Source organism: Gossypium hirsutum, chromosome A10 (genome assembly GCF_007990345.1).
Source record: "Gossypium hirsutum isolate 1008001.06 chromosome A10, Gossypium_hirsutum_v2.1, whole genome shotgun sequence".
In the NCBI taxonomy this organism is placed as follows: domain Eukaryota; kingdom Viridiplantae; phylum Streptophyta; class Magnoliopsida; order Malvales; family Malvaceae; genus Gossypium; species Gossypium hirsutum.
Window position 1 is genome coordinate 87,874,112 of NC_053433.1, and position 23,334 is coordinate 87,897,445.

General features: G+C 31.7%; 1 protein-coding gene across 3 annotated transcripts; it reads right to left on the reverse strand.

Moving 5' to 3' along the window:
- Window positions 1-8,161: 8,161 nt before the first annotated feature.
- Window positions 8,162-12,602, reverse strand: LOC107896829 (transmembrane protein 87B). 3 transcript variants are annotated; one of them, XM_016822116.2, is made up of 5 exons: window positions 12,060-12,602; window positions 10,802-11,735; window positions 10,391-10,486; window positions 8,919-9,055; window positions 8,162-8,544 (listed from the first exon to the last, which is right to left on the reverse strand). In XM_016822116.2, exons 1-5 carry the CDS (start codon window positions 12,320-12,322, stop codon window positions 8,409-8,411), a joined length of 1,566 nt encoding a protein of 521 aa, XP_016677605.1. In that variant the 5' UTR covers window positions 12,323-12,602; the 3' UTR covers window positions 8,162-8,408. The 3 variants fall into 3 exon arrangements, with proteins under 3 accessions (XP_016677605.1, XP_040934850.1, XP_040934851.1); XM_041078916.1 differs by lacking the exons at window positions 8,162-8,544; window positions 8,919-9,055 and adding an exon at window positions 9,235-9,449; XM_041078917.1 differs by lacking the exons at window positions 8,162-8,544; window positions 8,919-9,055 and adding an exon at window positions 9,265-9,445.
- Between the last annotated feature and the right edge of the window lie 10,732 nt (window positions 12,603-23,334).

Sequence of the window (23,334 nt, forward strand, 5' to 3'; positions counted from 1 at the left end):
AACAAATTTTATGGCATTTTACCTAAAAAAACGCCACTATTGTTTAATTTTAATTTTTTATATTTTTTTCTATTTTTTCTATTTTTTCTTTTAAATTTTTTGTGCTGAGATTATCATTTTTTAAATTTTTTTTAATTTTGAATATTAAACTTTTTAATTGAAATATAGACTAAAATATTAAATATTAAATATTAAATATTAAATATTTAAGTTTTTTATTTTTTATTTTTTATTTTTAAATTTTAAATTTTTTGAAGATTTTTATAATTTTTAAATTAACATATAAAATACAAAAGGAAACTTTAAGAGAAATAAAATGGAGTCGATGAATTAAAAAAATACAAAATTTTGATTTAATCCTTTAAAATTATAAAGATATAGGCTATTAAATGGTGAAATAGCATTTGTACTATTATAAAAGTATAAAATTTAATTCCACCACCCAAAAAAAAAATCTAACTTCGCACCTGCTTTGAATTGTCTTGACAATATTTACAAGTTTCAAAAGTCACCATCAAGAATTTTATTTTTCACTTGGACTAAATTAAAATTGTAACCAAGTTGTCAATGTACCTTCGTTTTCTAAAAGGATCAAGTTATGTTATAGTTCAATTCTTTTTAAAAAATTTCAATTTAATCCTACACTTAGGAGTGATACAACAATTTAAGTTCAGATAACAAAATTAAAATTAAAACTTTATGATTATAACCAAAATAACAATTAATTTTTATATAAACTTTTAAATTAATTTTTATATAAACTTTTAATAAATATATGAGTTAAATAATATCTTTTCGCATAGGAGTGTTAAATCTTAAAAAAGAAAAAGTAATTCTCTTAACATACTTTAACAAATTGAATACTAAACCACTTAATCTGTAAAAGCTAAAATATGAGATAAGTATTTGTACTTTTCGTAAAATTAAAATTTAATCATTATATTTCTATTCTTAAGAATTTAATTCCTCCATGTTTCAAATTTCTGAATTTAAGTTTAATTGTTAAAATTACTTTTTTATTATTATTAAATTCGTTACGGATTTAGGATGTCGAATTTGGAAATGGGTGATAATACTTTAGGGATTTAGGATGAGGAAGAAGGGGGAAATAGAACTGGGGAAAAACGGGGAAAATGTTAAGTGTATCAGGTGTGGGTAAAAAATAAGATAGCTAAACAACGAAGTTTTGAACAAAATAATTTAACATTAGCAGTGTTTATAACTTAGCGCCACTAAAAATAGACCAATTGCGACGTTTAGGGTTTTAGGGGTTATAGTTTAGGGTTTAAGGCTTGTTAGGGTTTAGGGGTTTACTATTTTAGGGGTTATAGATTAATGTTTTATTTTTTTCTTTAGGGTTTAGGATTTTAGGTGTTTATAACTTTTAGTGGCGTTTTACCAAAAGTGCCGCTAATGCTCTGGTCTTTAGCGGCGTTTTACCAAAAGCGCCGCTAATGCTCTGGTCTTTAACGGCGTTTTAACAAAAAACGCCACTATTGCTCAGTTTTTAGCGGCGTTTTTGTTAAAATGCCACTATTGCTCTGTGTTTTACAATTTTTGCGGCGTTTTTTAATAAAACGCCGCTAAAGCCCTATTTTCCTGTAGTGAGCGATCTAAATCTGGGGATGAGATTTTATGGTTGTTCAGATTTTCGGGTAAGTGAAGATTTTTTATTTGCAAATTGAGCTTGAGCTCAATTTTGATGATTTCATAAATCTCATAATTTATTTTGTTTTCAATTTGGATTATTTCAATTTGGCTAAATTGGGGTTTGTTTGTAATATGGTGGTTGCAATTTCTTCAAGTGGTACGATGGAAAAATATATGACCGTCCGACTGAGTTACTATGTCAATTGTGTGACAGTGAACGAAATCTTTAAAGGATAATTTAGCACTTAGAAGGAATGTTATGGATTTGGTTGCATTTGGTGGCAGTAGTGATGTTGAAATTGAGGTTGCAAAAGGTAAATCGGTTTGTGGTGTTGAAGGAGAAGTAACATTAAGGAAGAAAATATTAACCATTAAGCAAAAAATTAAAGTTATCAAGAAAGAGAAGTCAATGTATGAGGTATTATATTCTTATCTATGTTATGTATTGTATGCATCATCATAGGTTTATTTTTTGGCAGTAGTGGTAAGAGGCATATGCAGATAGCAGTTGAAAATGATGATTAAATGTAAAATGATCCAATATATGTTTGTTTATATTTGGAACTAATGACCAATTTTGGTTTTTATTATTATGTAATTTAACATTATGCTTAGAAGTAATGACCAATATTGATTGTTTATGCCTAATTTAATTTAGCTTAGTAAATAATGCAGTGACAATAAACATAAGACTAAAAGGACAAATTTGATCATTTAAGCATATGATTTTCTCATTGCAATTTGGATAAATGTACTTTACAAAAACATATGATTAGCTTATACACTATTTACGCTATACCAGCCAAAAACCAAAATGTGAGTGAGCTATACATGGACCATAAAAAAAACCAACATATTGGCTGTCAATATAACAAAATAACATTCAACATTGGTGTATTCCAAAACTAGAATGTTGTAGGCTCAAAATGTTGTAGGCAGACTACCTTACATCGTCCTTTTTGGATCACGAGCTGTTGCAAGATGGTCTTGTGAAACAGAAAATAGATACAAGATAAATGTTGTAGGCCAAGCTAGTTTTGGCACTATAACCAGCATATGAGATGTAAATAGATAAATGAAATTATAGCACATTGGATAAAATGATTTGCTTAACAAAAGAACTTCGCAGACAGAAAACTGTTACAATAAAAGACTTGTGTTGTATGACCTATTTGCAGAAGGTTATATGCACAGTCATGAAGTGAATTATGGCATGATTTGGCATACAACATAAAGAAAATGATAACATCCCTAGTTCCAGAGAAACCACAATAGATATATATAATAAAGCTGTATTTTTTCCATGTAAGATTGTACAAGTTCAATAGCAAGTTATTACTGTGAATCATAAGACAAATAACAGAAGTCATTCAAACCAAAATAACGATGATTTACTCATGTTTCCTGCAACTGGTGTTGAAGAAGTTTGTCCACTACCATTTTGACATGAAGATGTCATCATGCTCCTTGTGGTTCTACTAGACTACAAGAGTATTTTATATTAATATTAAAACAATATACAATGTTTGATCAATAGTGAAAGAAAGAAACATAAAATGTTTACTTTCCCTTAAATTTATCTGAGGTATTTGACCTTTTAATAGGAGATTTACCCTTTTGTTTGGGTGGTTATGTATCTTGCTGCAAAAAATGGACCATAATCATTGGTTAGACAAAATAAAATAAAAAATTTACTCAATATATATAACTGAAGAACAGCACTGTAATTGTTTCGAATTTGTGCAAGACTGTTTGTTATGGCCATGTTGGTCACATTGAGTACATGTCATGAGTAGACCTTTCCTACTCAAGTGGCCAAGCTTCAATGTTTTTGGTTCATCTTTGGCCATCCTCTTATTCTTTTTGGGCCTCCTAGACATCTTCCTTTCAATAGGAGGTAGCACTGACTCAATACCATTTTTTTCCCAATCATGTGGCCTATTTATGGGCTGTATTGGAAAAGAGTAAGCTTTCTTATAGGTATCAATGTGATAACATTCATGCAGATATTCATCTAATTGAAGCCCTAAGTGATATATGGTAGCACATGCATGGGAACATGGAATCCCACTAATCTGCCAACTTCTACAACTACATATCCTTTAATTTAAGTCCACTGTATATTGATAACTTCCTTTCCTCAACTCACATTCATTTTCACCATTCCATATCAGTTGCCACTCTGCACAGTCCTTTTTGTTAGTATCAAACTTAGCTTTCACCAATGAACCATAATTTTGATTCCATCTATTGCATAGCTTCCTTTTTTGTACTATCCTAGTTATCATCTTAGTCTTAATATCCTCAAGCATTCTGATAATCCTTTTGAACCTAGCTTCAACAATGCTTGAATTGAATGCTTCACACAAGTTGTTATCAACTATATCTAATTTACAAGTAGTCCCCAAAAATACCCTAGTCCACATCTTTGGAGACTTTTTCATCAAATCATCGTAAGCACCCTTATCTTTCTTCTCCAGTGCTGAACATAGATCCTCCTACTCTCTCTCAGTTGTGTACTTCACAATTTGCCAGAAATCACACTCATAAGATTTTCTTAACTTCCTCCTTGACCAATTCGCAAACACGTGCTTCGCGCAATTCTTATGCTCCACTCTTGGAAATATGTCAGAAATTGCAATCTCAAGGCCCTAATTCAATATAATGAACCAAATAGATTGTTAGAAAATTTTAGTCAAATATAAATAATAGAATAAAAAAAACAATACCAAGTTTAAATTTGCATATTCACTAACCTTTTATTGGTCACTGATAATTGTGTACCCATACCCATCTTTCAAGTCCAAATTAGTTGATATGAGATTGAGAAACCAAACCCATGAATCAATGCACTCCACTTTAACCACAGCCCATGCAATAGGGAACATCTGGTTGTTTGCGTCCCTTCTAACAGTTGTGAGAAATTCACTCTTAAATGGGCCTTTTTGGTAGCAACCATCTAGCCCAATGAGTGGCCTACACTCCGTTTTCCAGCCTCTCTTTAGTGCATCAAAGCACATATAATACCTTTTAAAATGAGGAAGAGAGTTTGCTATCACCCTTTGAACAACCATTTTTATTATGCTTCATAGCATCTTTGACCTTAACTCATGAGCATAGTCCCATAATAGGCCAAATTCCTCCTTATGATTTCCAGCCACTTTCTCTTTCACTATTTTCTTCGCTCTATAACAACAGTCAATGGTCATACTTACATGCATTTCAGAAGCACATATTCTTAAATTTCCCTTAGCTTCATCTTAGGGTGATCCTTGATAGTTGCTTCAAAATATTGGGTAATCATAGCAGTAGTCACCATTTTGTTCTTAAAATTAACCGAACAATGGTGCTTATCCTGAAACGTCTTTATTTGAAAGCATTTCGCAACAGGATTGTAGCTAACCCTAATTCTCCATGAGCAGTTAGGGGAAGCAATGCACCTCACAACAACCCTTTCCAGTTCATTCTTAATAAACTTCAGTTGTCTTCTACATTCTTTGAAGTACTTTTGAATTGCCCTCTTAAACTGTTTGCCATCCTTAACAATATCGCAAACTAAATTTTAACTTATCACTGTATAAGGGAAACTTGCTCCTCTTTCTCTCACCATCTTCATGTTTTTCATCTTCGTCGAACCCAACCAAGCTTCCATGTTCATCTGAGTCCCATATCTCAGTCTCATTCCCATATTCCTTTTCTCCATTACTTGCAACAGCAACATTATCCACTCCATGTGATGTTGTAAAATCACAAACATATTCATCAGCAACATTATCCACTCTATCTAATGTTACAAAATCACCAACATATTCATCAGCAACAACTTCACTATCATTATCCTTTCCAATAGTAGACTTTAAACTAATCTATCCACCACTTTCCACACCATCATACTCATCTACCTCAATAACAGTAGCAGACACACCCTCTCCGTCAGCTTGTACCCCTCCTACATCACCCTCCCCAACAGATTCTACCTTTTCTAGATCACATTCACCATCAGATTCTACCTCTTCAACATCACCCTCCTCAGCAGTCAACAAAAACATTTCGTCTACAATTATAAGGTTACCAACCTCATGTTCAACATATATGTCAACCTTCTTAAACTTGACCCAAAAGTCTAACATAGCTATGGTAGAAGTGTCATCATAAATCACCTTTAGATTATTTTGTAACCCTGCTGTACCAGGCTCATGAAAATATATTAAAAAGACAGTGTTAAGTCCTAACCCAATTTTCACTATTTTACATAATTCAAAAAAAGATATTTTGTCTGGGTCCTCTTTAAGCCTAATCACTTCCCCACCTACATATCTAACATATGGGTCCTTTACAAAGTGCCCACCCACGTGCAAAATAATATAATATTCTTCATCTGATGACATCTACAAAGCTCGTACAATTTTAACAACATCTTTTTATTTGAATACAATACAAAACAGTAACACATGTCTACAATTTTAACAACATCTTTTTACTTGGGTAACAGAAATCAACAACATCGAGACCACTGTCACATCACAAATCGACAAAACAAACCCTATATTGTGGCACTGAAATTGCAATAATAAGTCACAAATAACCATATACAATTTTAACAACAACTTTATCAACAACATTGGGACCATTGTCGCTTCACAAATCGACAAAACAAACCCTACATTGTGGCACTGAAATTGCAATAATAAATCACAAATAACCAACAAACCAAACCAAAAATGGAATTTATTTTCCCAACAAACCAAATAAGAAAGCACCTACCTTTTGATTTTGGGTTACGAAAACTACTCATGATTGTTGAAGCTTTTTTGTTTCTAAAAGTTTTAGGGATTCAATGATTTGGTTTGTAAAAGTTTTAGGGATTTCAAGAATATTTCGGAATGCTAACAATTTAGGGATTTCAAGATTTTAGGGATTCAACAAAGAATTGGATGTTATGGATTTGGGGATTTCACGATTTGGAGAATTTGACAAGTTGGGGATTTTAGAATTTGGGGAAAAAGTTTTGAATTTGGGGGTTTAAGATTATTTGGGGGATTTAGAGTTTTTTCTTTTGTTTTATGTTTATTAAATTTGTTTAATTTTTTTACCACGTCAGCGTTATTATTTAAATGTCTGCCACAACATCAATCAACTGGAACGCTACATAGACCAATTTTTTTGACCGGCTATTGACTAATGGTCAGTTGACGATTACCGTTTCAACTGGGTTGATGTCTAAAAAATCTGTTACATTGAGAGCTGAAATTAGAAAAAAAAAGATTAGGGGTATACATCCAAAAGCCCCCAAAGGTTGAGGGCTTTTTTTTTTGCAATTATACCAAAAATAATAATAATAATTTCCTTAACTTTTTACACTTTAACCAAAAGTAGTGAAAAATCTTAACTTTTTGCAGTTTAACCAAAAGTAGTGAAAAATCTTTCACTTTCCTTTCCTTTCCTTCATTAATTTTAACCATCCAAACAAAATAATCATATATAATTTCTTTTCCATCGCCTTCCCTTCTTTTCCCTTCATTTCATTTCATTTCTTTCCTTCACAATTATTGACCCAAATAGAGTGTAAGCGAGAGAGCATTTTCCTTCATTTTCAAAGATTTGCTCCTATTAAAGCATATTACAAAACATTGAAATTGGAAAGAAAATTATTGAATTGAACCAATCCCTAATGTGATCAGTGAAAAACACAGAAATTTAAAAATTAGCACAGCTACAAGTATCTATGATTTCATAAAACTTAAAAGTATTGATTTCACTAAATAAAAACGATTCTAGCCTTATACAATATGTAACCCCTTTCTATCACACTTTCTAATAAAACAGTGAAAGTAAAACAATTCCAAGGAAATCTAGAATAATTATTTAGGTGAATTATGATGGTTGATTAGCAAAAAGATATTGCATACTTTACAAATAAATTTTTTTACATAATAATTTATTTAGCCCTTTAATTTTATAAATAAAATTATCCAATTTATATTTGTAGAGTTAATAAATGTTAATTTTTTCATTTATTTTAAAATAATTTAATAAACTATACAAAAGTTAAAGGGGATAATTTTATAAAATTAAAAGACCAGGAAAATAACTAGTGTGATTCACGCTTATATATACACATGATTTATGTATAAAAGACAAAACTTGGCCCATCAAGATTAGATATGTCATGATGAAATGGCAAAAGATCCAGCGCAGAAGGTAGGATAATCTTATTTATTCCCAAACGCCGAAGTCTCTGTCATTCGTTTTCTGTTCATCCAAACACCATTTTATGCTAAACAAATTTAAGACAAAAAAAGACATTGAAGACATTATCTGCAACATGAACCGGGTGGAAGGCATTTATTTCCAAAACGGTGGAAGAAAAAAGGTCAGATGGGGTTTAACAAAAAAGTACGAATTTTAAGCTACCATAGTATTCATAGATATAATAACAAAGATTTTAATTAGAACATGCTATGCTATGGTATACTGGTATGGTGAGAAATGAGGCATGACAACCTGAAGATAAGCTAAACACAAGGTTGGCTTTGCTCATTGCTTAAATTAGCACTGGTCAGACCATTACAGTTGAGATATAATATTTCACCAATACTGCAATTCTCTCTCTTTGTTCATGCCTTCTCCAAGTGTTTCTGTCACGAGTTCTTTATACATATGACACAGACCGTCTAATCAAGGTATGCTGATATTTCCTAGGTATGCAACCGAAGCTTCAATAGGATTTTTTAGTATTATACATGGAGGTTGTCAATCTATTCACGCTTATCCTCTTCAAGATCATCTCCGATTGCCTGCCTTTCCAGCTTCATTGCCATGTCCCCACTGTTTCCGGTCAATGCAATACCCTCCTCATCGGAGTCCTCACCCATCCCCTCCATGTATGCATATCTACAAGTCCACACCACATTTATGGCCAAAAACTCATCCTTAGATTTTTTTGTAAAGTATAAAATAAACATCTCATCGCATATCAACCAGCAAAATATACTAGACCTACAGTAAGATCAAGTACTAACACAAAGCTGTCATAGTAAGCAGACATCAAAGGACTAAATCATAATTCATACTTCAGCTAGCTATTTAACTGAAAAGTGAAACTACGTATCTGTTCCTGATACAGGGAACTTATATATTGCCACCATTAATGATCAAACTCAAAAAATAAAGATTTTCTGGAGCAAGATATTTGTTAGGTAAATGCAAGGGTTAACTATCAAGCACCAAATGCAAAAACTGCCTGTAGCAAATACAAAAGTAAGTACCTCGTTGGGTTACGTGAAGGAGCCCAGAGAACACATATGACCACCAAGAGACAGTATGCAAGCATATTCCAGAAAGCTGGGATGATCCATGCAATTTGCCAAAACTCACTCAGTGGATCAGTTGCATTGAAGTATAGCTGCGCCAATAGAAAATCAAAGTTTTAATTATTCTTGTTTATTCTTTAGTTTGCTTTACTGTTCTGAACTCTTTTGGATGTTCATAAGTTGGCTGAGAAAAGGAGTTGGTGGGGGAGGGGGAGCAGGCTTGTAAGTAGTGATAAAAGTATGCACAAATATGATGAAAAGAGAAAATTACACAATATCAAACTTCACGAAGCTGGTGTTGACACACAGAATCATGAATTTATCAGCATGCCTGGGAACTCTGAAGCAGAAATCTCAAGTACCACAATTAGCAAACAAGAAGTCTTTTTTCACTCCCATGATATAGACCTTTATTTTTTCCTTCATTTGGAAGGCATCTTGCAGGAAAGTCATTCCCACAAAAAGAGCTTGCCAATTGCCATCTTCCTTTCCCATGGAATGCGTAAGGGGTGAGTAAGTAGAGCCAAGAGTTGATGTAGATATTACAATTAGTTGCATCAATAATAGTAAACATCCAATTATAAGTGGGTGCCTATTATTTCCATTTGCCGATGTTTTAGCAGATATGACTAAGCAGGCTGATTCTGAAAGATTTTTAGATTAAGTAGGATCTAGATGTGGAGCATGATTTCAGTATAGGTAAGAATGAGAGTGGTGGTGGAGTACTGGAGTTTGAATTGAAAATCACGGAAGTCCTAAAACTGATTGTTTTTAGTACCTTACTTCAACAATCCGTAAGGACAGCTTTGTTAACTATAGCATTTGAGCAGGCAGGATGAAGAAGAAAACTGATGAATTTTTCCTTTTTCCCAGACGTAAAAGTACTAACTAACTAGGTTGAACTTTGAAGCAAAATCTCTAGGAAGGCCCTAAGACAAGCTATGCTTTTACAGAGTGGGATGTTGGCAAGTTAGAAGACATGTCCCCAAAATAAGTCTAGCAAAGAGGAGGGAGGACTCCCTAAAAAGAACACAAGGACAGTTATGGTTGGTGGTATGAAATCTTGGGCAGTTAAAGAGTCCACAGAAGTCTCGTAAGATAGATCAGTCAGCGTGTCAGGAGTGATGGATAAATAACAGAATATATATTTTTAAGATGGTAGATGAGGCAATGATTGAAAATAAATTGAGAGAAAAGTGACCTAGAAGGTTTAACCTCTGCAGTGTAAAGATAGAGATGCTTTGCACATAAAAGTGATTTGATTCAACTAGGAATATTAGAAGAGATAGAGAGAGAATGAAGATTACATTGTTCAAATCAAAGAGAAGGATTTGGCTTGTTTAAATCTTTAAAAAAAACTAACCCTTAATTGTGCCATAATGGATGTATAGAATAAATACCCCATCTCAACTAGGTTTTAGTATTACCTCAAAACCGATCCAAGCAATAGAAAGCAACACAGACACAGCAAGCGCATTAGTGAACTTGCGGTATAACTCCAATTTTGCCAAGTTTCTCCTCATCTACACCCAAGAAATAGAAGAAATGGAAATAAATAGACCATTTTAAAAGTTGTTGCAATTTAGATAAGAGTACAGCTGATATGAATAACTTATTGTTTCAGTAAATTGACTTATTTATACAGACCCTACTGCCACCAGGAAATTTTTAGTAACTAAACACCCTACAAATACGGTAGCAAGGCTTAGTGAATTTTGATTTCTGATAGAGCGTCATGCCGCAGATACATATATTGCCTAGTCATGTCTATCAGTTTCTACATCTATCGCTATTGATCCCAAATAAGTACTGATAGTTTTAAGTGAAACGAGTCTTACCTGAAGTTTCTCCAAAGTTTTTGACAGTGATGAGAAAATCCATAGAATAAAACAAGCATCCAAAAACGCAACAGGTAGTACCAAAACTAACTTCGCTTTCCCAGAAAAGTCATTAATGTTCCCCAAGTGTTCTACTAGCTCAAGTGCCTCTGTCGCAATAAAATATATCAGACCAAGCAGAACTACTTTGGATGTTAAGCCACCAAGTGTTGGCCTCACTACACCAAAGCCCATGGAAACCACCAAAAGAAGAAGGCGAGATAAAGTTTTCTTAACAGAGCCAAATGTGACTGCCCACAACGTAATACCCATTGGTCTGGTCCCAGTTGAATTGAAATTAGAATATTCAAAGTACCAGACAGCCATCTCACACATTCCAAGTGCAATAACAAGGGTGATATGGTAGTGTAAATGGATGATATCCTTCCAGAACTGAACGAACCTTAGAAACCAGGCAAGACCAAGCACAAGGTAAGCCAAAGACATGAGACCATAAAATGTCATCAACGGAGCCATCTTCCCAGGTAAATAACCATTGGGGTTCTTCCAGACGGTCCTTCCTTTAATAAGAGTACCCTTGAGTTGGGGATCGCAGAACATAAAATAAAGGTAGTACATCCCGGTGCTGTTTATCTCAACTGTTTCAACATCCATTTTAGCTTCTTCATTGTCTCCTTGGAAAAAGGTCTTAATCCGTTTAGGCCACCCAAGGTTGTTCGGGTTATGTTGGATGATAACCTCACCTTGGTTGCAGGACCCCTGGTCCGCAAGTTGTTTGTCGCAGCAAATGGCATCGGATTTTAAAGAAGACCCTCCAATCCTTGCTCTATCTTTAACTTCAAGTATGATTGCTTCCACTAATCCCGTGTTCTGCTGCATTTGATGATGGCTTTTTGCAGTCTCTTTCGGTCTCACAAAGGTGACCGGATCAAAACTGAAAATACTCCAACATGTACAGTAACATCAACAACAATCACTACCAAATTTTGACAGACACTATGTATCTACCAAATTAAGCACATGGCCAATCAAATTGTTAACTAAACAGTAGCTAGGGTTTCGAAATGGAAAGGGCATCATCATACTATCGCGTGAAATGATGATGATTTTCAATGTGAATCAAAGTCCAAAAAAAATCAAAACCAACAGTAGAAGAATTAGAAAGAGTAAAAATAATTCTTCAAATGAAAGGAAAGGCAAAAGCAAAAGCAAAAGCAAAGATCAAGTAAAGGAAGAGTAAATATATATAAAAAAGTACCTGATGATGGACTTCCCCTTGAAAGATGGTTTGGTTTCAGAAGAAGCATCAGTGGTGGGTTCATGGAGCTTAGAAGCATAGAGACCTTCACTGCCTCCATGGAAAAAGAAAGCATCAGATTTTGGGCTAAAAGCTTCCATTCTATACTCATGAATGGAAGCATTAACATTTGAGAAGCAAAGAAACAAACCAAAACAAACAACAAACATGGGAATCTTAATCCTTCCCCATCGAAACTGTCTCTGCTTCATATCTTGCAGCATTTCTTTTTTGGTTGAGGGCGGGGATCGTCTGTTTTTTGTTGTTGTTGTTAGAGGTGTTGGGTACTGGGCGTTGTGTTCTGGAAATTGGTAAAGAAAGAGAGAGACAGATACCAGCAATACAGAAATGAGTCCTAACCGATGCAAAAGCAGTGAAGAAGCATAGACAGCGACTCAGCATCTTCTTTTTGTTACGTTACTATTTTTTATCCATCGGCCCAACACAAGACTGGGTTCCTGATAATGATGAAGATATTTCTCAGTTCGAGCATTCATCATCCCCACACTGGCCCTTTCTCAGTTGGGCTTCCGGAATTATAACATTTTTCTAGTTCTTCAAAGCCCTTCTAGAACACATTTCTATTGTTAGGTGGAGACTAACAAATTTAAATTTTACTTTATAATGTCAATATCACGAGTCAATTAAACACTAATTTAATTAGAGGAATTATGAAAATATTTTTTTGTAATTAAAATAAGTTATATTATTTGAAGCTATTTTGATCTTTTTATTTTATTTTATTAAAAACCCAACGAAAAAATTACATGTAATGGGATTTGAACCAATACTAATTACATCAATAAAACATTAACTTTACTGTTAAACCAGAACTTTTATTTTAATATAATACTTACATTTTAATTGCATTATGCATTCTTTATTACATCTATTAATTATATATTAAGGGTTTGTTTGCTTCATTGAAAATAATTTTCGAAAAATGATTTCTGGAAAATAATTTACTTTCCTCTAAAATTTAATATTTTCTGGTGTTTGGATGAATCTATGTAAAATATTTTCTGTTGTTTGACGGATTTCTTAAAAATATTTCATAAAATTTTTTTTAATGAAACAAACATACATTTGAGATTTTCTTATCTTTTTATTGTTTAATTTAATTTAATTTATATTTATAAATTTATATTTTACATTATTTTTGCATATATTAAAAATATTTTGTTAAATTCAAGTTCATTACAACGTCATTTTTTAGTTACATGACTACCAATTGAGTTTTTTTTATTTAAAAATGTGACATCAACAAAATTGACAAAAATAAATTTAACAATGTCAATAATTGGACTTGATTTTTCAATCTAAAAAGTAGAGGGATTAAATTTTTGAAAATAAAAATACAGAGACTAAATTGTAAATTTGTGAAGAGTACATAGACTTATAGCATATTTTAACCTTTATACTACAAAATATTTATTATTAATAAATTTATAATTGTAATAAATATTTGTTATTAAAATATTAATATTGATTATTTTTAATAATATGTGAAGAATATTATTTAAAATTATTATTTTTAAAATTTATTATTAAAATAAAATTTAAATGTTAAATAATTTATTAAAATAATAAATTATATTAATAATTTATTATATGACTAAATATAAATAATTAAATATGTATGTTTAATAATGTTGAAAAATATAATATTTTATATCAATATTTTAATAATTTTAAATATTTTTAAGCATAAAACAAAATTTATTATCAATATAATAATATTAAGCTTGATTTAAGTTAATTTTTATATAAAAGTAAAATTACCTATAGAGGATGTAACAACCCAAAATCCGTGGGCACTAGAAAAGTATGTTATCGGGCCTCCGTCTTAGTGAAATAAGTTCGAAAATAATTATTAAAAATATTTATGAGTCTAGTATTGTGTTTAATTAGGTTTTAATTAAGTAAATTTAGCTTAATTTAGAGTAATTAGTAAAAAGGATTAAATTGAATAAGAGTAAAAGTTTAATTATAGATTAAAGTAAGAGGAAATTAAACCATTTCCTATAGCTGAGGCGGTTTAACATAGAAAATATCAAAGATTTTATTGATTAAAAATATATATATATTTATTTAATAATTAAGTATATTATATTATATTATATTATATTATATTATTATATATAAAAGAAACAAATAAGTTAAAAGAATCAGAATGAAAGCAAACGAAACAGAGAAGAACAGGGGAGAAAGAAAGGAAAGAAGAAAGAAAAGGGGAAATAAGGTTTATGAAGCTTGGAGTTAATTGGTAAGCTCAATCAAGTCCTTTTCTCATAATTTTGATATTTTAGAAGTCTTAAAACAAGTTTTTGATGAAATTAAGTTGTTAGTTTGGAAGTTCTTAGGTTTTTAAACAAAGTTCATGTTGAATAAAATGATGAAATAGGGGTTTAATTGAACGAAATTCAAGTTAGAATAGATATAAGGATTGAATTGCAAAGTAAGCTATAAGTTTTGTGTTTTAGGGACTAGATTGAGGAAAATTCGGAATTAAGAAAATATGTTGAAAATTTAATAGTTAAATTTGAGTTTAAATGAAATTTGAATAGGAATAAGGTGTGAATTGGTGTTATAAATTTGGTTATTAACATTTTACATCAAAACAGTTTTGGGAAGTAGCAATGGTCTGACTTTGAAAATTCACTAAAAATTTTATAAATTGAATTAGAGAATGAACAAAATATGGAACTAAAGCTTATTGAGTCTAGTTTCTTATAGTAGAAACAGTGTAAGCAATTAATTGATGAATCAAGAGATATTTGAAATTTTGTAATACTAGTTCGGGGTGATTTCGAGATGCCCTATTTTAACTTTGGAAAATCATTAAAAATTGTACAAAAATTATTATGGAGTGTAATTTATATATGTGAACTCCTTAATGAATCTAGTTTCAAAATAAATAAACAAGAACCTTATTCGAGTTCTGTACAATGAGATAATTTATTATTAGTAGAGAGAGGTCAGAACTGTCAAATGAAATAACAGGGGAGTATTTTAACGAATAAACTGTACTAAATGGCTAGACCAAAAATTCTGAAAATTTTATGGTTAGAATATATATGAGTCTAGTTTTAAGGAAAATTTACGGATATTAATTTGGAGTTTCGTAGCTCAAGATATAAATAATTTAGTAACAATGACTTAAGTAGACAGCTTAATGGTGAAATTATATATATACATTAAAAATGGTTAAATTTGCATGTTTAGGCTCATGAATTAAATTGAATCATGTTGTATTGATGATTATAAATTATTATTTTCATAGCCAACAAAGAACCTGAAGCATCAGCATCGAAAGGAAAGGAGAAAGTCATCGAGGACTAAAACGGGAGAATTACGGTGTGTATTACTATAATTCGAATTTTAATTATTATTGATTGCTGAATTTTTTTATTGTTATGTATGGTAAGTAAGACTTGAGGTAAGTATGTGAAATTGATATGAATATTGAGTGAAAATGAAAGTGATGCAAATTGAATCAAATTGAATTGAATAAGTGAATTATGGAATATGTAATTATTTGAAAAGCGTATTGATTGAAAAATGATTGGTGATTTGAATTGTGAATTGAAAGTGATATAGGATTGAGAAAGTGAATTGAATACCCTATTAACTAGTCGGGCTGAGTCGGATATAGTTGGCATGCCATAGGATTGGAAGTGTTTAGGGATACTTCGACCTCGAGTCGATGAGACACTGGGTGTCACTATATTTCTTCGGATAGATTCGATGAGGTACTGGGTACCAACTTTACTTCGGCTAGGCCGATGAGACACTGGGTGTCAACTATTACTTCGAACTATCCGATGAGGCACTGGGTGCCATATTGGTGTGTTTGGTTGGATCCGTGTATCCGCCAAAATCCGAGTTACGTTAATAGGGTGAAAAATTGAAATGTGAATTTGAGGCATTGAAACGAGAAAAATAAATTGAATTACGAATTGAAATTGGAATTGTGATAATAAGAGAAAAGTATGAAATGTATATTCATAAGTGATATAAATTTAAGTTTGAGAAAATACATTGATTTATGAATTAGTACATATGACATTAATTGTTAGGTATTTTAATATTTATGTTTTTACTATTGTTGATATAATTTGAATTATGGTAATATCACTGAGTATATCCATACTCAGCGTACGGTTGTTTCCGTGCGCAGGTTAGTAGAAGTCAAATGTCCCGGTTTAGCATCCAGAACATTCCCGACTCCAACACAAATTTGGTGATGTATATTTTTCTTTTGGGTAAAGGTGGCATGTACATAGGTGTTATATAGTCACTTGAATATGCATATTACTTTGGGTAGTGAAGGTTGAATTATAAGATTTAGATGGTTAAATGAAATGGTAAGAAAAGTATATGATATTTTGATACATGAACATTAAGTTGTTAAATGAATGAAGTTTTTAATCAATTTTGAATGATGCTATGATAGTTATTAAGTTGAAATTATGTTAATGATATAAATATTAGTTATATGAATGTGAAAAATTGGTGCTGGTTGTTTTAGTTTGAATTTGCAGGAGGATTTAGGTAAAAATAAGCAGAAATACTACAGAAATTTTTATAAAAAAAATTTAGAATATTCGAACAAGTCTCGTTCTACTTTTAATACGTGCTTGAACTTTGAGAATTCAAGATAGGGACTCAATTATTATATTATACTATGAAAATTTTTAATAATTGTAAATTATTAGTAAGTTGTCTGATATGTCCGGTAATGCCTCATAACCTCGTTCCGGTAACGGTTTGGGGTTAGGAGGTGTTACAGAGGAACTCTTTTCCAGAAAATGACTTACGTTTTTCAAAACGGTAAGTAATTTTACAGGCAAAAGGGCTAAATTTACGTTGACCTGTAAATCATTTTCTGTTGACTAAGCTATTTTATGTGAACCAAACACAGAAAATATTTTTCGTAAAACCTTTTACATATAAACAAACGGACCCTAATAATGTTGTTAATTGAATGAGTGTCATAAGTGAACTCGACACTAACTCAAGATTTATGACAACATCATAATAAAAAAATTGTAATGCATCTAGCATTCTTCATATAATTTATTTATGTGTTTAAATTTTATTTAACTCACAATTTAATTAATTAATTAATTTTAATATCGTACATATTCCATGTATCATTATTAATTAGTTTCAAATCATTGTGTATTATTTTCAAACTAATATTTGTATTCTAAATACATAATTTACATACGTATACATATGTGATAAAATTTTTATTATTTATAATAAAATTCAAAAACTTTTTTTTGTTGAAATGGCAAAATTAAGGCTTTATAAATTTTTAGTATCTTTAAGTTCAAATCTCATCAACTATAGATTGTTTCTTTTATAAATTTTTAAAATGTGTATATAAAAAGAAAAGAAAACTCTCTTAAATATAAGAATAAGTGTTAAATTTTAAATATAAGAGTTTTTAGTCATTTTCCAATTAAGTTGATGTCCAAGTAATTAGTGACAACCATTCAATTGGAGACTAAATATATTATAGATTTAATAAATTTTATTAAAATATTTTAATATAAATTATTAACATATTAGATTTCATATAAAATATTTTAAATATGATTATATATAATATATATAAATGCGCAAGTTTGAAAAAACTTTTAAATCGACTAAAATACTCTTTATTTTTACTATATTACTAAATTGACATTTAAAAACATTTACAATTTAATTTAGAACTATTAGTTATAACTCTATTTAAAAATAAGTCGTGACAATTTTATTAACTCTATTTACATCCCTGGAAACTAAATTTTGATGGGGCCTCCAACGCTATGGGTAACGGAATCAGGGCAGTCCTAGTATCCCCAAATGAAGATCATTATCCCTTTACTAGTAAATTGGATTTTGATTGCACGAACAATATGACAGAATACGAAGCATGTATTATCGGTATCCGTGCAGCCATAGAATGCAAAATCAAAGTACTAGAGGTATGTGGAGATTCTGCATTAGTAATCTATCAACTCAAAGGTGAATGAGAGATAAGAGATCCCAAGTTGATCGAGTATAGAAGGTTGGTCTTGGAGTTAATTAAAGAGTTTAATGACATCACCTTCTACTATCTCTCGCGAGACGAAAATCAAATGGTTAACACCCTGGCTACCTTAGCTTCCATGGTCAAAGTGAACAAACAAGAGGATGTAAAACCTATTCAGATGAGTATTTATGAGGCCCCAGATCATTGTTACAACATTGAGGAAGAAGAGAAGGATGATCACCCTTGGTACCACGATATACTACGATATGTGAGGAATCGTGAATACCCTAATCAAGCAACCAAGAATGATAAAAGAACGCTGAGAATAAAGGATCCGGTGCTACTAAGATGTGTGGATAGTGTTGAGGCCAAGAAGATTTTGGAAGAAGTCCATGAGGGCGTTTGTGGAATGCATGCTAATACATTTACAATGGCCAGGCAAATCATGAGATTCGGGTATTATTGGTCCACCATGGAAGGGGGTTGTATTAATTATGCCAAGAGATGCCATAAGTGCCAAATTTATGGAGACAAAATTTATGTGCCTCATTCACCTCTTCATGTTATGACTTCTCCATAGCTTTTCTCTATACGGGGCATGGATGTCATTGGGCCGATCTCACTGAAAGCTTCTAATGGGCATCGGTTTATCTTCGTAGTCATTGACTACTTCACTAAGTAGGTAGGAGCTGCATCTTACACCAATGTCACGAAGTCGGCAGTCAGCAAATTTTTTAGGAAAGAAATCATATGTCGATATGGAATGACAAAAAGGATTATATCTGACAATACACTAAATTTGAACAACAGCACGATATTAGAAGTCTACAGTCAGTTCAAGATCAAACACCACAACTCGTCACCATATCGCCTAAAAATGAATGGTGCAGTAGAGACAACCAATGAGAACATTAAGAAGATTATGGGAAAAATGGCAGAGACTTATAAAATATTGGCACGAGAAGTTACCATTTGCCCTCAATGCTTATCGAACATCTGTCAGAACCTCCACTGGGGCAACGTCTTTCTCATTGGTTTATGGAATGGAGGTGATTTTTCCCATTAAAGTCGAGATTCCTTCTCTCTGAGTTTTGTTAGAGTTGAAGTTAGATAAAGTAGAATGGATCCAGTCCCGATATGATCAGCTGAACTTGATTGAAGAAAAGAGGCTAAAGGCTATCCGTCATGGTCAAATGTTCCAAAAACGAATGATGCGAGCTTATAACAAAAAGGGTCGCCTCAGGGAATTCTATGAGGAATACTTAGTATTGAAAAAGATCTTTCCTACACAGAAGGACTCCCAAGGAAAGTGGATGCCAAACTGGGAAAGACCTTATATGGTAAAAAATGTCTTTTCTAGAGGAGCGCTGATTTTGACCAAGATGGATGGCAAAAACCTGCCTAACCCTTTGAATTTGGATTTGGTTAAAAAATACTTCACTTAAAAAAAAAGAAAGGCCAAGGTGAGAACTCGTGAAGGGCGCCTTGAGAGCAAATGGGGTTTTGAGTTGAAAACTCGAGAAAGGGCAGCTCAGATTTAGATCGAAGATTGAACACGCGATAGTCGTGTCCTCTTAGAAGAAGAAATGTTACATCTTGAGCCATCAATAAAGTACTCTAGATCTCCTAAACACATATCAAGCTCAAAATGGTCCTTAGAAAGTTTGTACGGAGAAGCTCATGTTATGATATTTGGGGCACTAATTTTCATCTTACTCATTTTTACTTTAGCAACATTTGCTATTTTGATTAATCCATTCATTTCAAGCTCTGTTCCTAATAAATTTCTTGTCCATTGTTACGTTCTTTTTCAAACATTTTTCATTGAAATAACGTTTAATGGACTAATAATATTTAAGAAAAAGAAAAGATTTCTGCATATTGCTCTGAAAGATTTTCTAAATAGTACAAAGACCTGAAACATGACCAATAGTCATAACTAACCAAATCTAAGAGTTGGAAATATTAGGGCACGAATAGTTTGAATTGTGATTATTTCTTCAAATTTTCTATCAAAGATACCAGATCTGAACAAGAAAGCATGGCAATACATCAGTGATGGAACCCTGACGAACAACGACCAATGTCAACCTAAGCATTAAAAGGGGATCATTCTCGAAAAATAAAAATCTGCATTCATACAAATATTATTCATACACATCTAGTTAGGATCATTTGATTCATTTTGATCATAACATCCTGATCGCTTGGCATAAATATAGACCTATGAAATGGATTCTACAGGTCATGTTATAACAACCTGGTTTTAGCTTAAATAGAAACAGTGGTTTTAGAACCACAAATTTGAGATTGTAAAATTATTTTAATATTATTTTATGTGTTTACAACATGTGAATATGTATGTGTGAAAATTTCATGAGCTAATTTTATAGTTTAATAGCTCAATTTGAGAAAAGAACTTAATCGAGTAAAATGTAAAAGTTTCCTTCTATTTGATAGGTGTCTAATTGCTATGACTTATTAAATGAAAGGTCCTTATGTTTTTATTAGACCATTGAAAGTGGAAATTTTCATAAATGGGCTTATATTAGGTGATTTCACAATGGTTTTACTAAGGGTAAATTAGTAAAATGTTAATTAACATAACATAAATAAAATAAAAGTCATAATTTTGAGTTATCATCTTTGTTCTAGTTGAAAATTAGAGGAAGAAGAAAGCCATTTAGGTCTTGTGTAATTCAGCCAACATTAAGCTTGATTAAGGTATGTTCTTTGCTCGGTTTTTGATAATTTCTATGTTTTTGTGATCGTTGCTTTGTGTTTTAACTAGCCCATACCCTAATTTTTGAGTTTTTTTTTGGTGATTTTGTGAAGTTTAATTGATGAATGCTTGAGCTCTTGAATGTTTGATGATGGAAAATGAGTATTTGTTGATAGATTATAATGTTTTGTAAAGTGATTTTTAGTGAAATTTCATAAAAGGGATTAATTTGTGAAAAGATGAAAAAATATGGTTAAATGTGTGAAATATTGATAAATATAGGCTGATATGAACACTAGGAAAATTTGGCTAGCATGTATTTGAAAGAAATTGTGAAATATTGTTTATTTTTGAAATAAGGACTAAATTGTAATAAATGTAAAAGTTTAGGGCCAAAGTGTAAAGTGGCTTAAATATGTGTTTTTGGATTGAATTGAATGAATCAATGAATAAAAAAGTTGAATTTGATATTATATAGATCAAGAAAAAAGGAACTCGGACTTAGATCGAGACAAAAACAAAGTACTGAACTAATCGACTAGTTTCGTCATTTTTACGTCCAAGATAAGTTCGAACGTGATAAACATTATTACAATTATGTTTTTAGTGCTTTAATAATGCATAAATTGTATTACGATGACAAATTGACTATGTTTGGCACTTTGTGTACGTTTCGAGATAGCTTCAGCTATATATAGCACTTAGTGTGTGAATTGGAATAGTTTCGGCTATATGTGGCACTAAGTGTGCAATATTGTTATAGCTTTGGCTAATCATTTTTGCACTAAGTGTGCAAGTTCCTTGAGAATTGAAAGATTTCTGGAGGGATTAACGTATTAAACAAAGAGGTGAAAATGTAATAAATAAATACGGGAGAGTACAGGTACGTATAATTCCTATGTGGTAGTTGATACTATGTGTATGAAGCTTGATAGATTTGTATATATATGATAAATGGTCATGGGTTAGAATTGAGTGATGATATGAAACTTATTAAGTGTTTATTAATTGATGATTTGAATATTATGAACTGTCAAGTTTATTTAGTACGAACTTACTAAGCTATGAAGCTTGTTGTGTGTTATTTGTTTGTGTTTTAGAGATTATTGAAGCTAGCTCAGACTCGGGGATCGTCGGGAAATGTCATCACACTATCGATCATTTCGTTAGTATTTTTGAAGCTTTGTATATGGTATTTGGCATGTATAGGCTAGTGTTATTTTGGTATGTTTTGAGTCATGATATTAGCCATGAGATTAGGCTTGTAAATGATGATGTGTATGGCCATTTGAGTTGGCTTGATTTATATGTTGATAAGTGATAAGTATGTGATGTATATAATGCTTAATATGTTCGCTTATTTTGGTATGTTTTCCATGGTTGTTGATATAGCCAAATAGTTATTATTTGGTTAATTAGTAGATGATGTATTGATGTTTGGAAGAATGCCATATTGTGGTTTGATTTTGAGATGGAAATATGGTGCAATTTGTGTCATGAAATAAAGGATAAGTAGATGAGTTGATGCATTTTTAAATTAGGTAAGTTGTGATGATTTTGGCATAATGATTTGGTATGTATGAATATGGAATTAAGTGGTTAAAATGGTTGTGAATAGATTGCATAATATGTGTATGAATTGACATGTTTTTTGTTGCCTATATATGTGTTAAAATGATACCATTTTGATGGCTAAGTGTGTATGAAAAAAAATTGGCAAATTGGCTTTGCAAATAGCCTATTTTTGTCCACACGGGCAAATACACGACCGTGTGTCTTAGCCGTGTGCGACACACAGTTATGTTACATGATCGTGTGGTCGGTCGTGTGACCTAATTTAGTAACCTCCCTAATTTTCCCACGGCCTTGGCACACGGGCATGTCTCCAACCGTGTGGCACAAGTCAGTATGTATACCCTGTTTTCACACGGGCGTGTTTGGTGGCTGTGTGCCTGTTCACACGGGCTTGTGACCCTAAAATTAATTTTTTTTCTAAATTTTCTAAAGTTTGTATATGTTATCGGTTTAGTCCCGAACCACTTTTAAGCATGTTTAAAGTCTCGTAGGACCTTGCAAGGGACAATATGTTTGATATGAATAGATTTTAATTATGATTGCACAAATGTATGAATTATGTTGTGGTTGATCGGTAATGCCTCGTAATCCTATTTTGGTGATAGATACGGGTTAGGTGGAAACACAAAAATTTATATACTTTTTCATACCTAACTTTACTTAAATTCATACAAATCCGGGTAAATTCTTGTTGAAAAATAATTAAATATTATAAAATAATTAAATTGTGTTAAAAATATGAACATGGTGAATTTAGTTAATTTTATACTTAATTTTGATTAATTTGACTATTTTCGACAGATTCGCGCAAAGGGCGAAAATTGGCTCGGCTGACACTGCTGAAAGCACAAAATCGAGAAGCAATTTGAAGTTTTGAGGCACATTAATTTCCAGCCTAAGACGATCCAGAA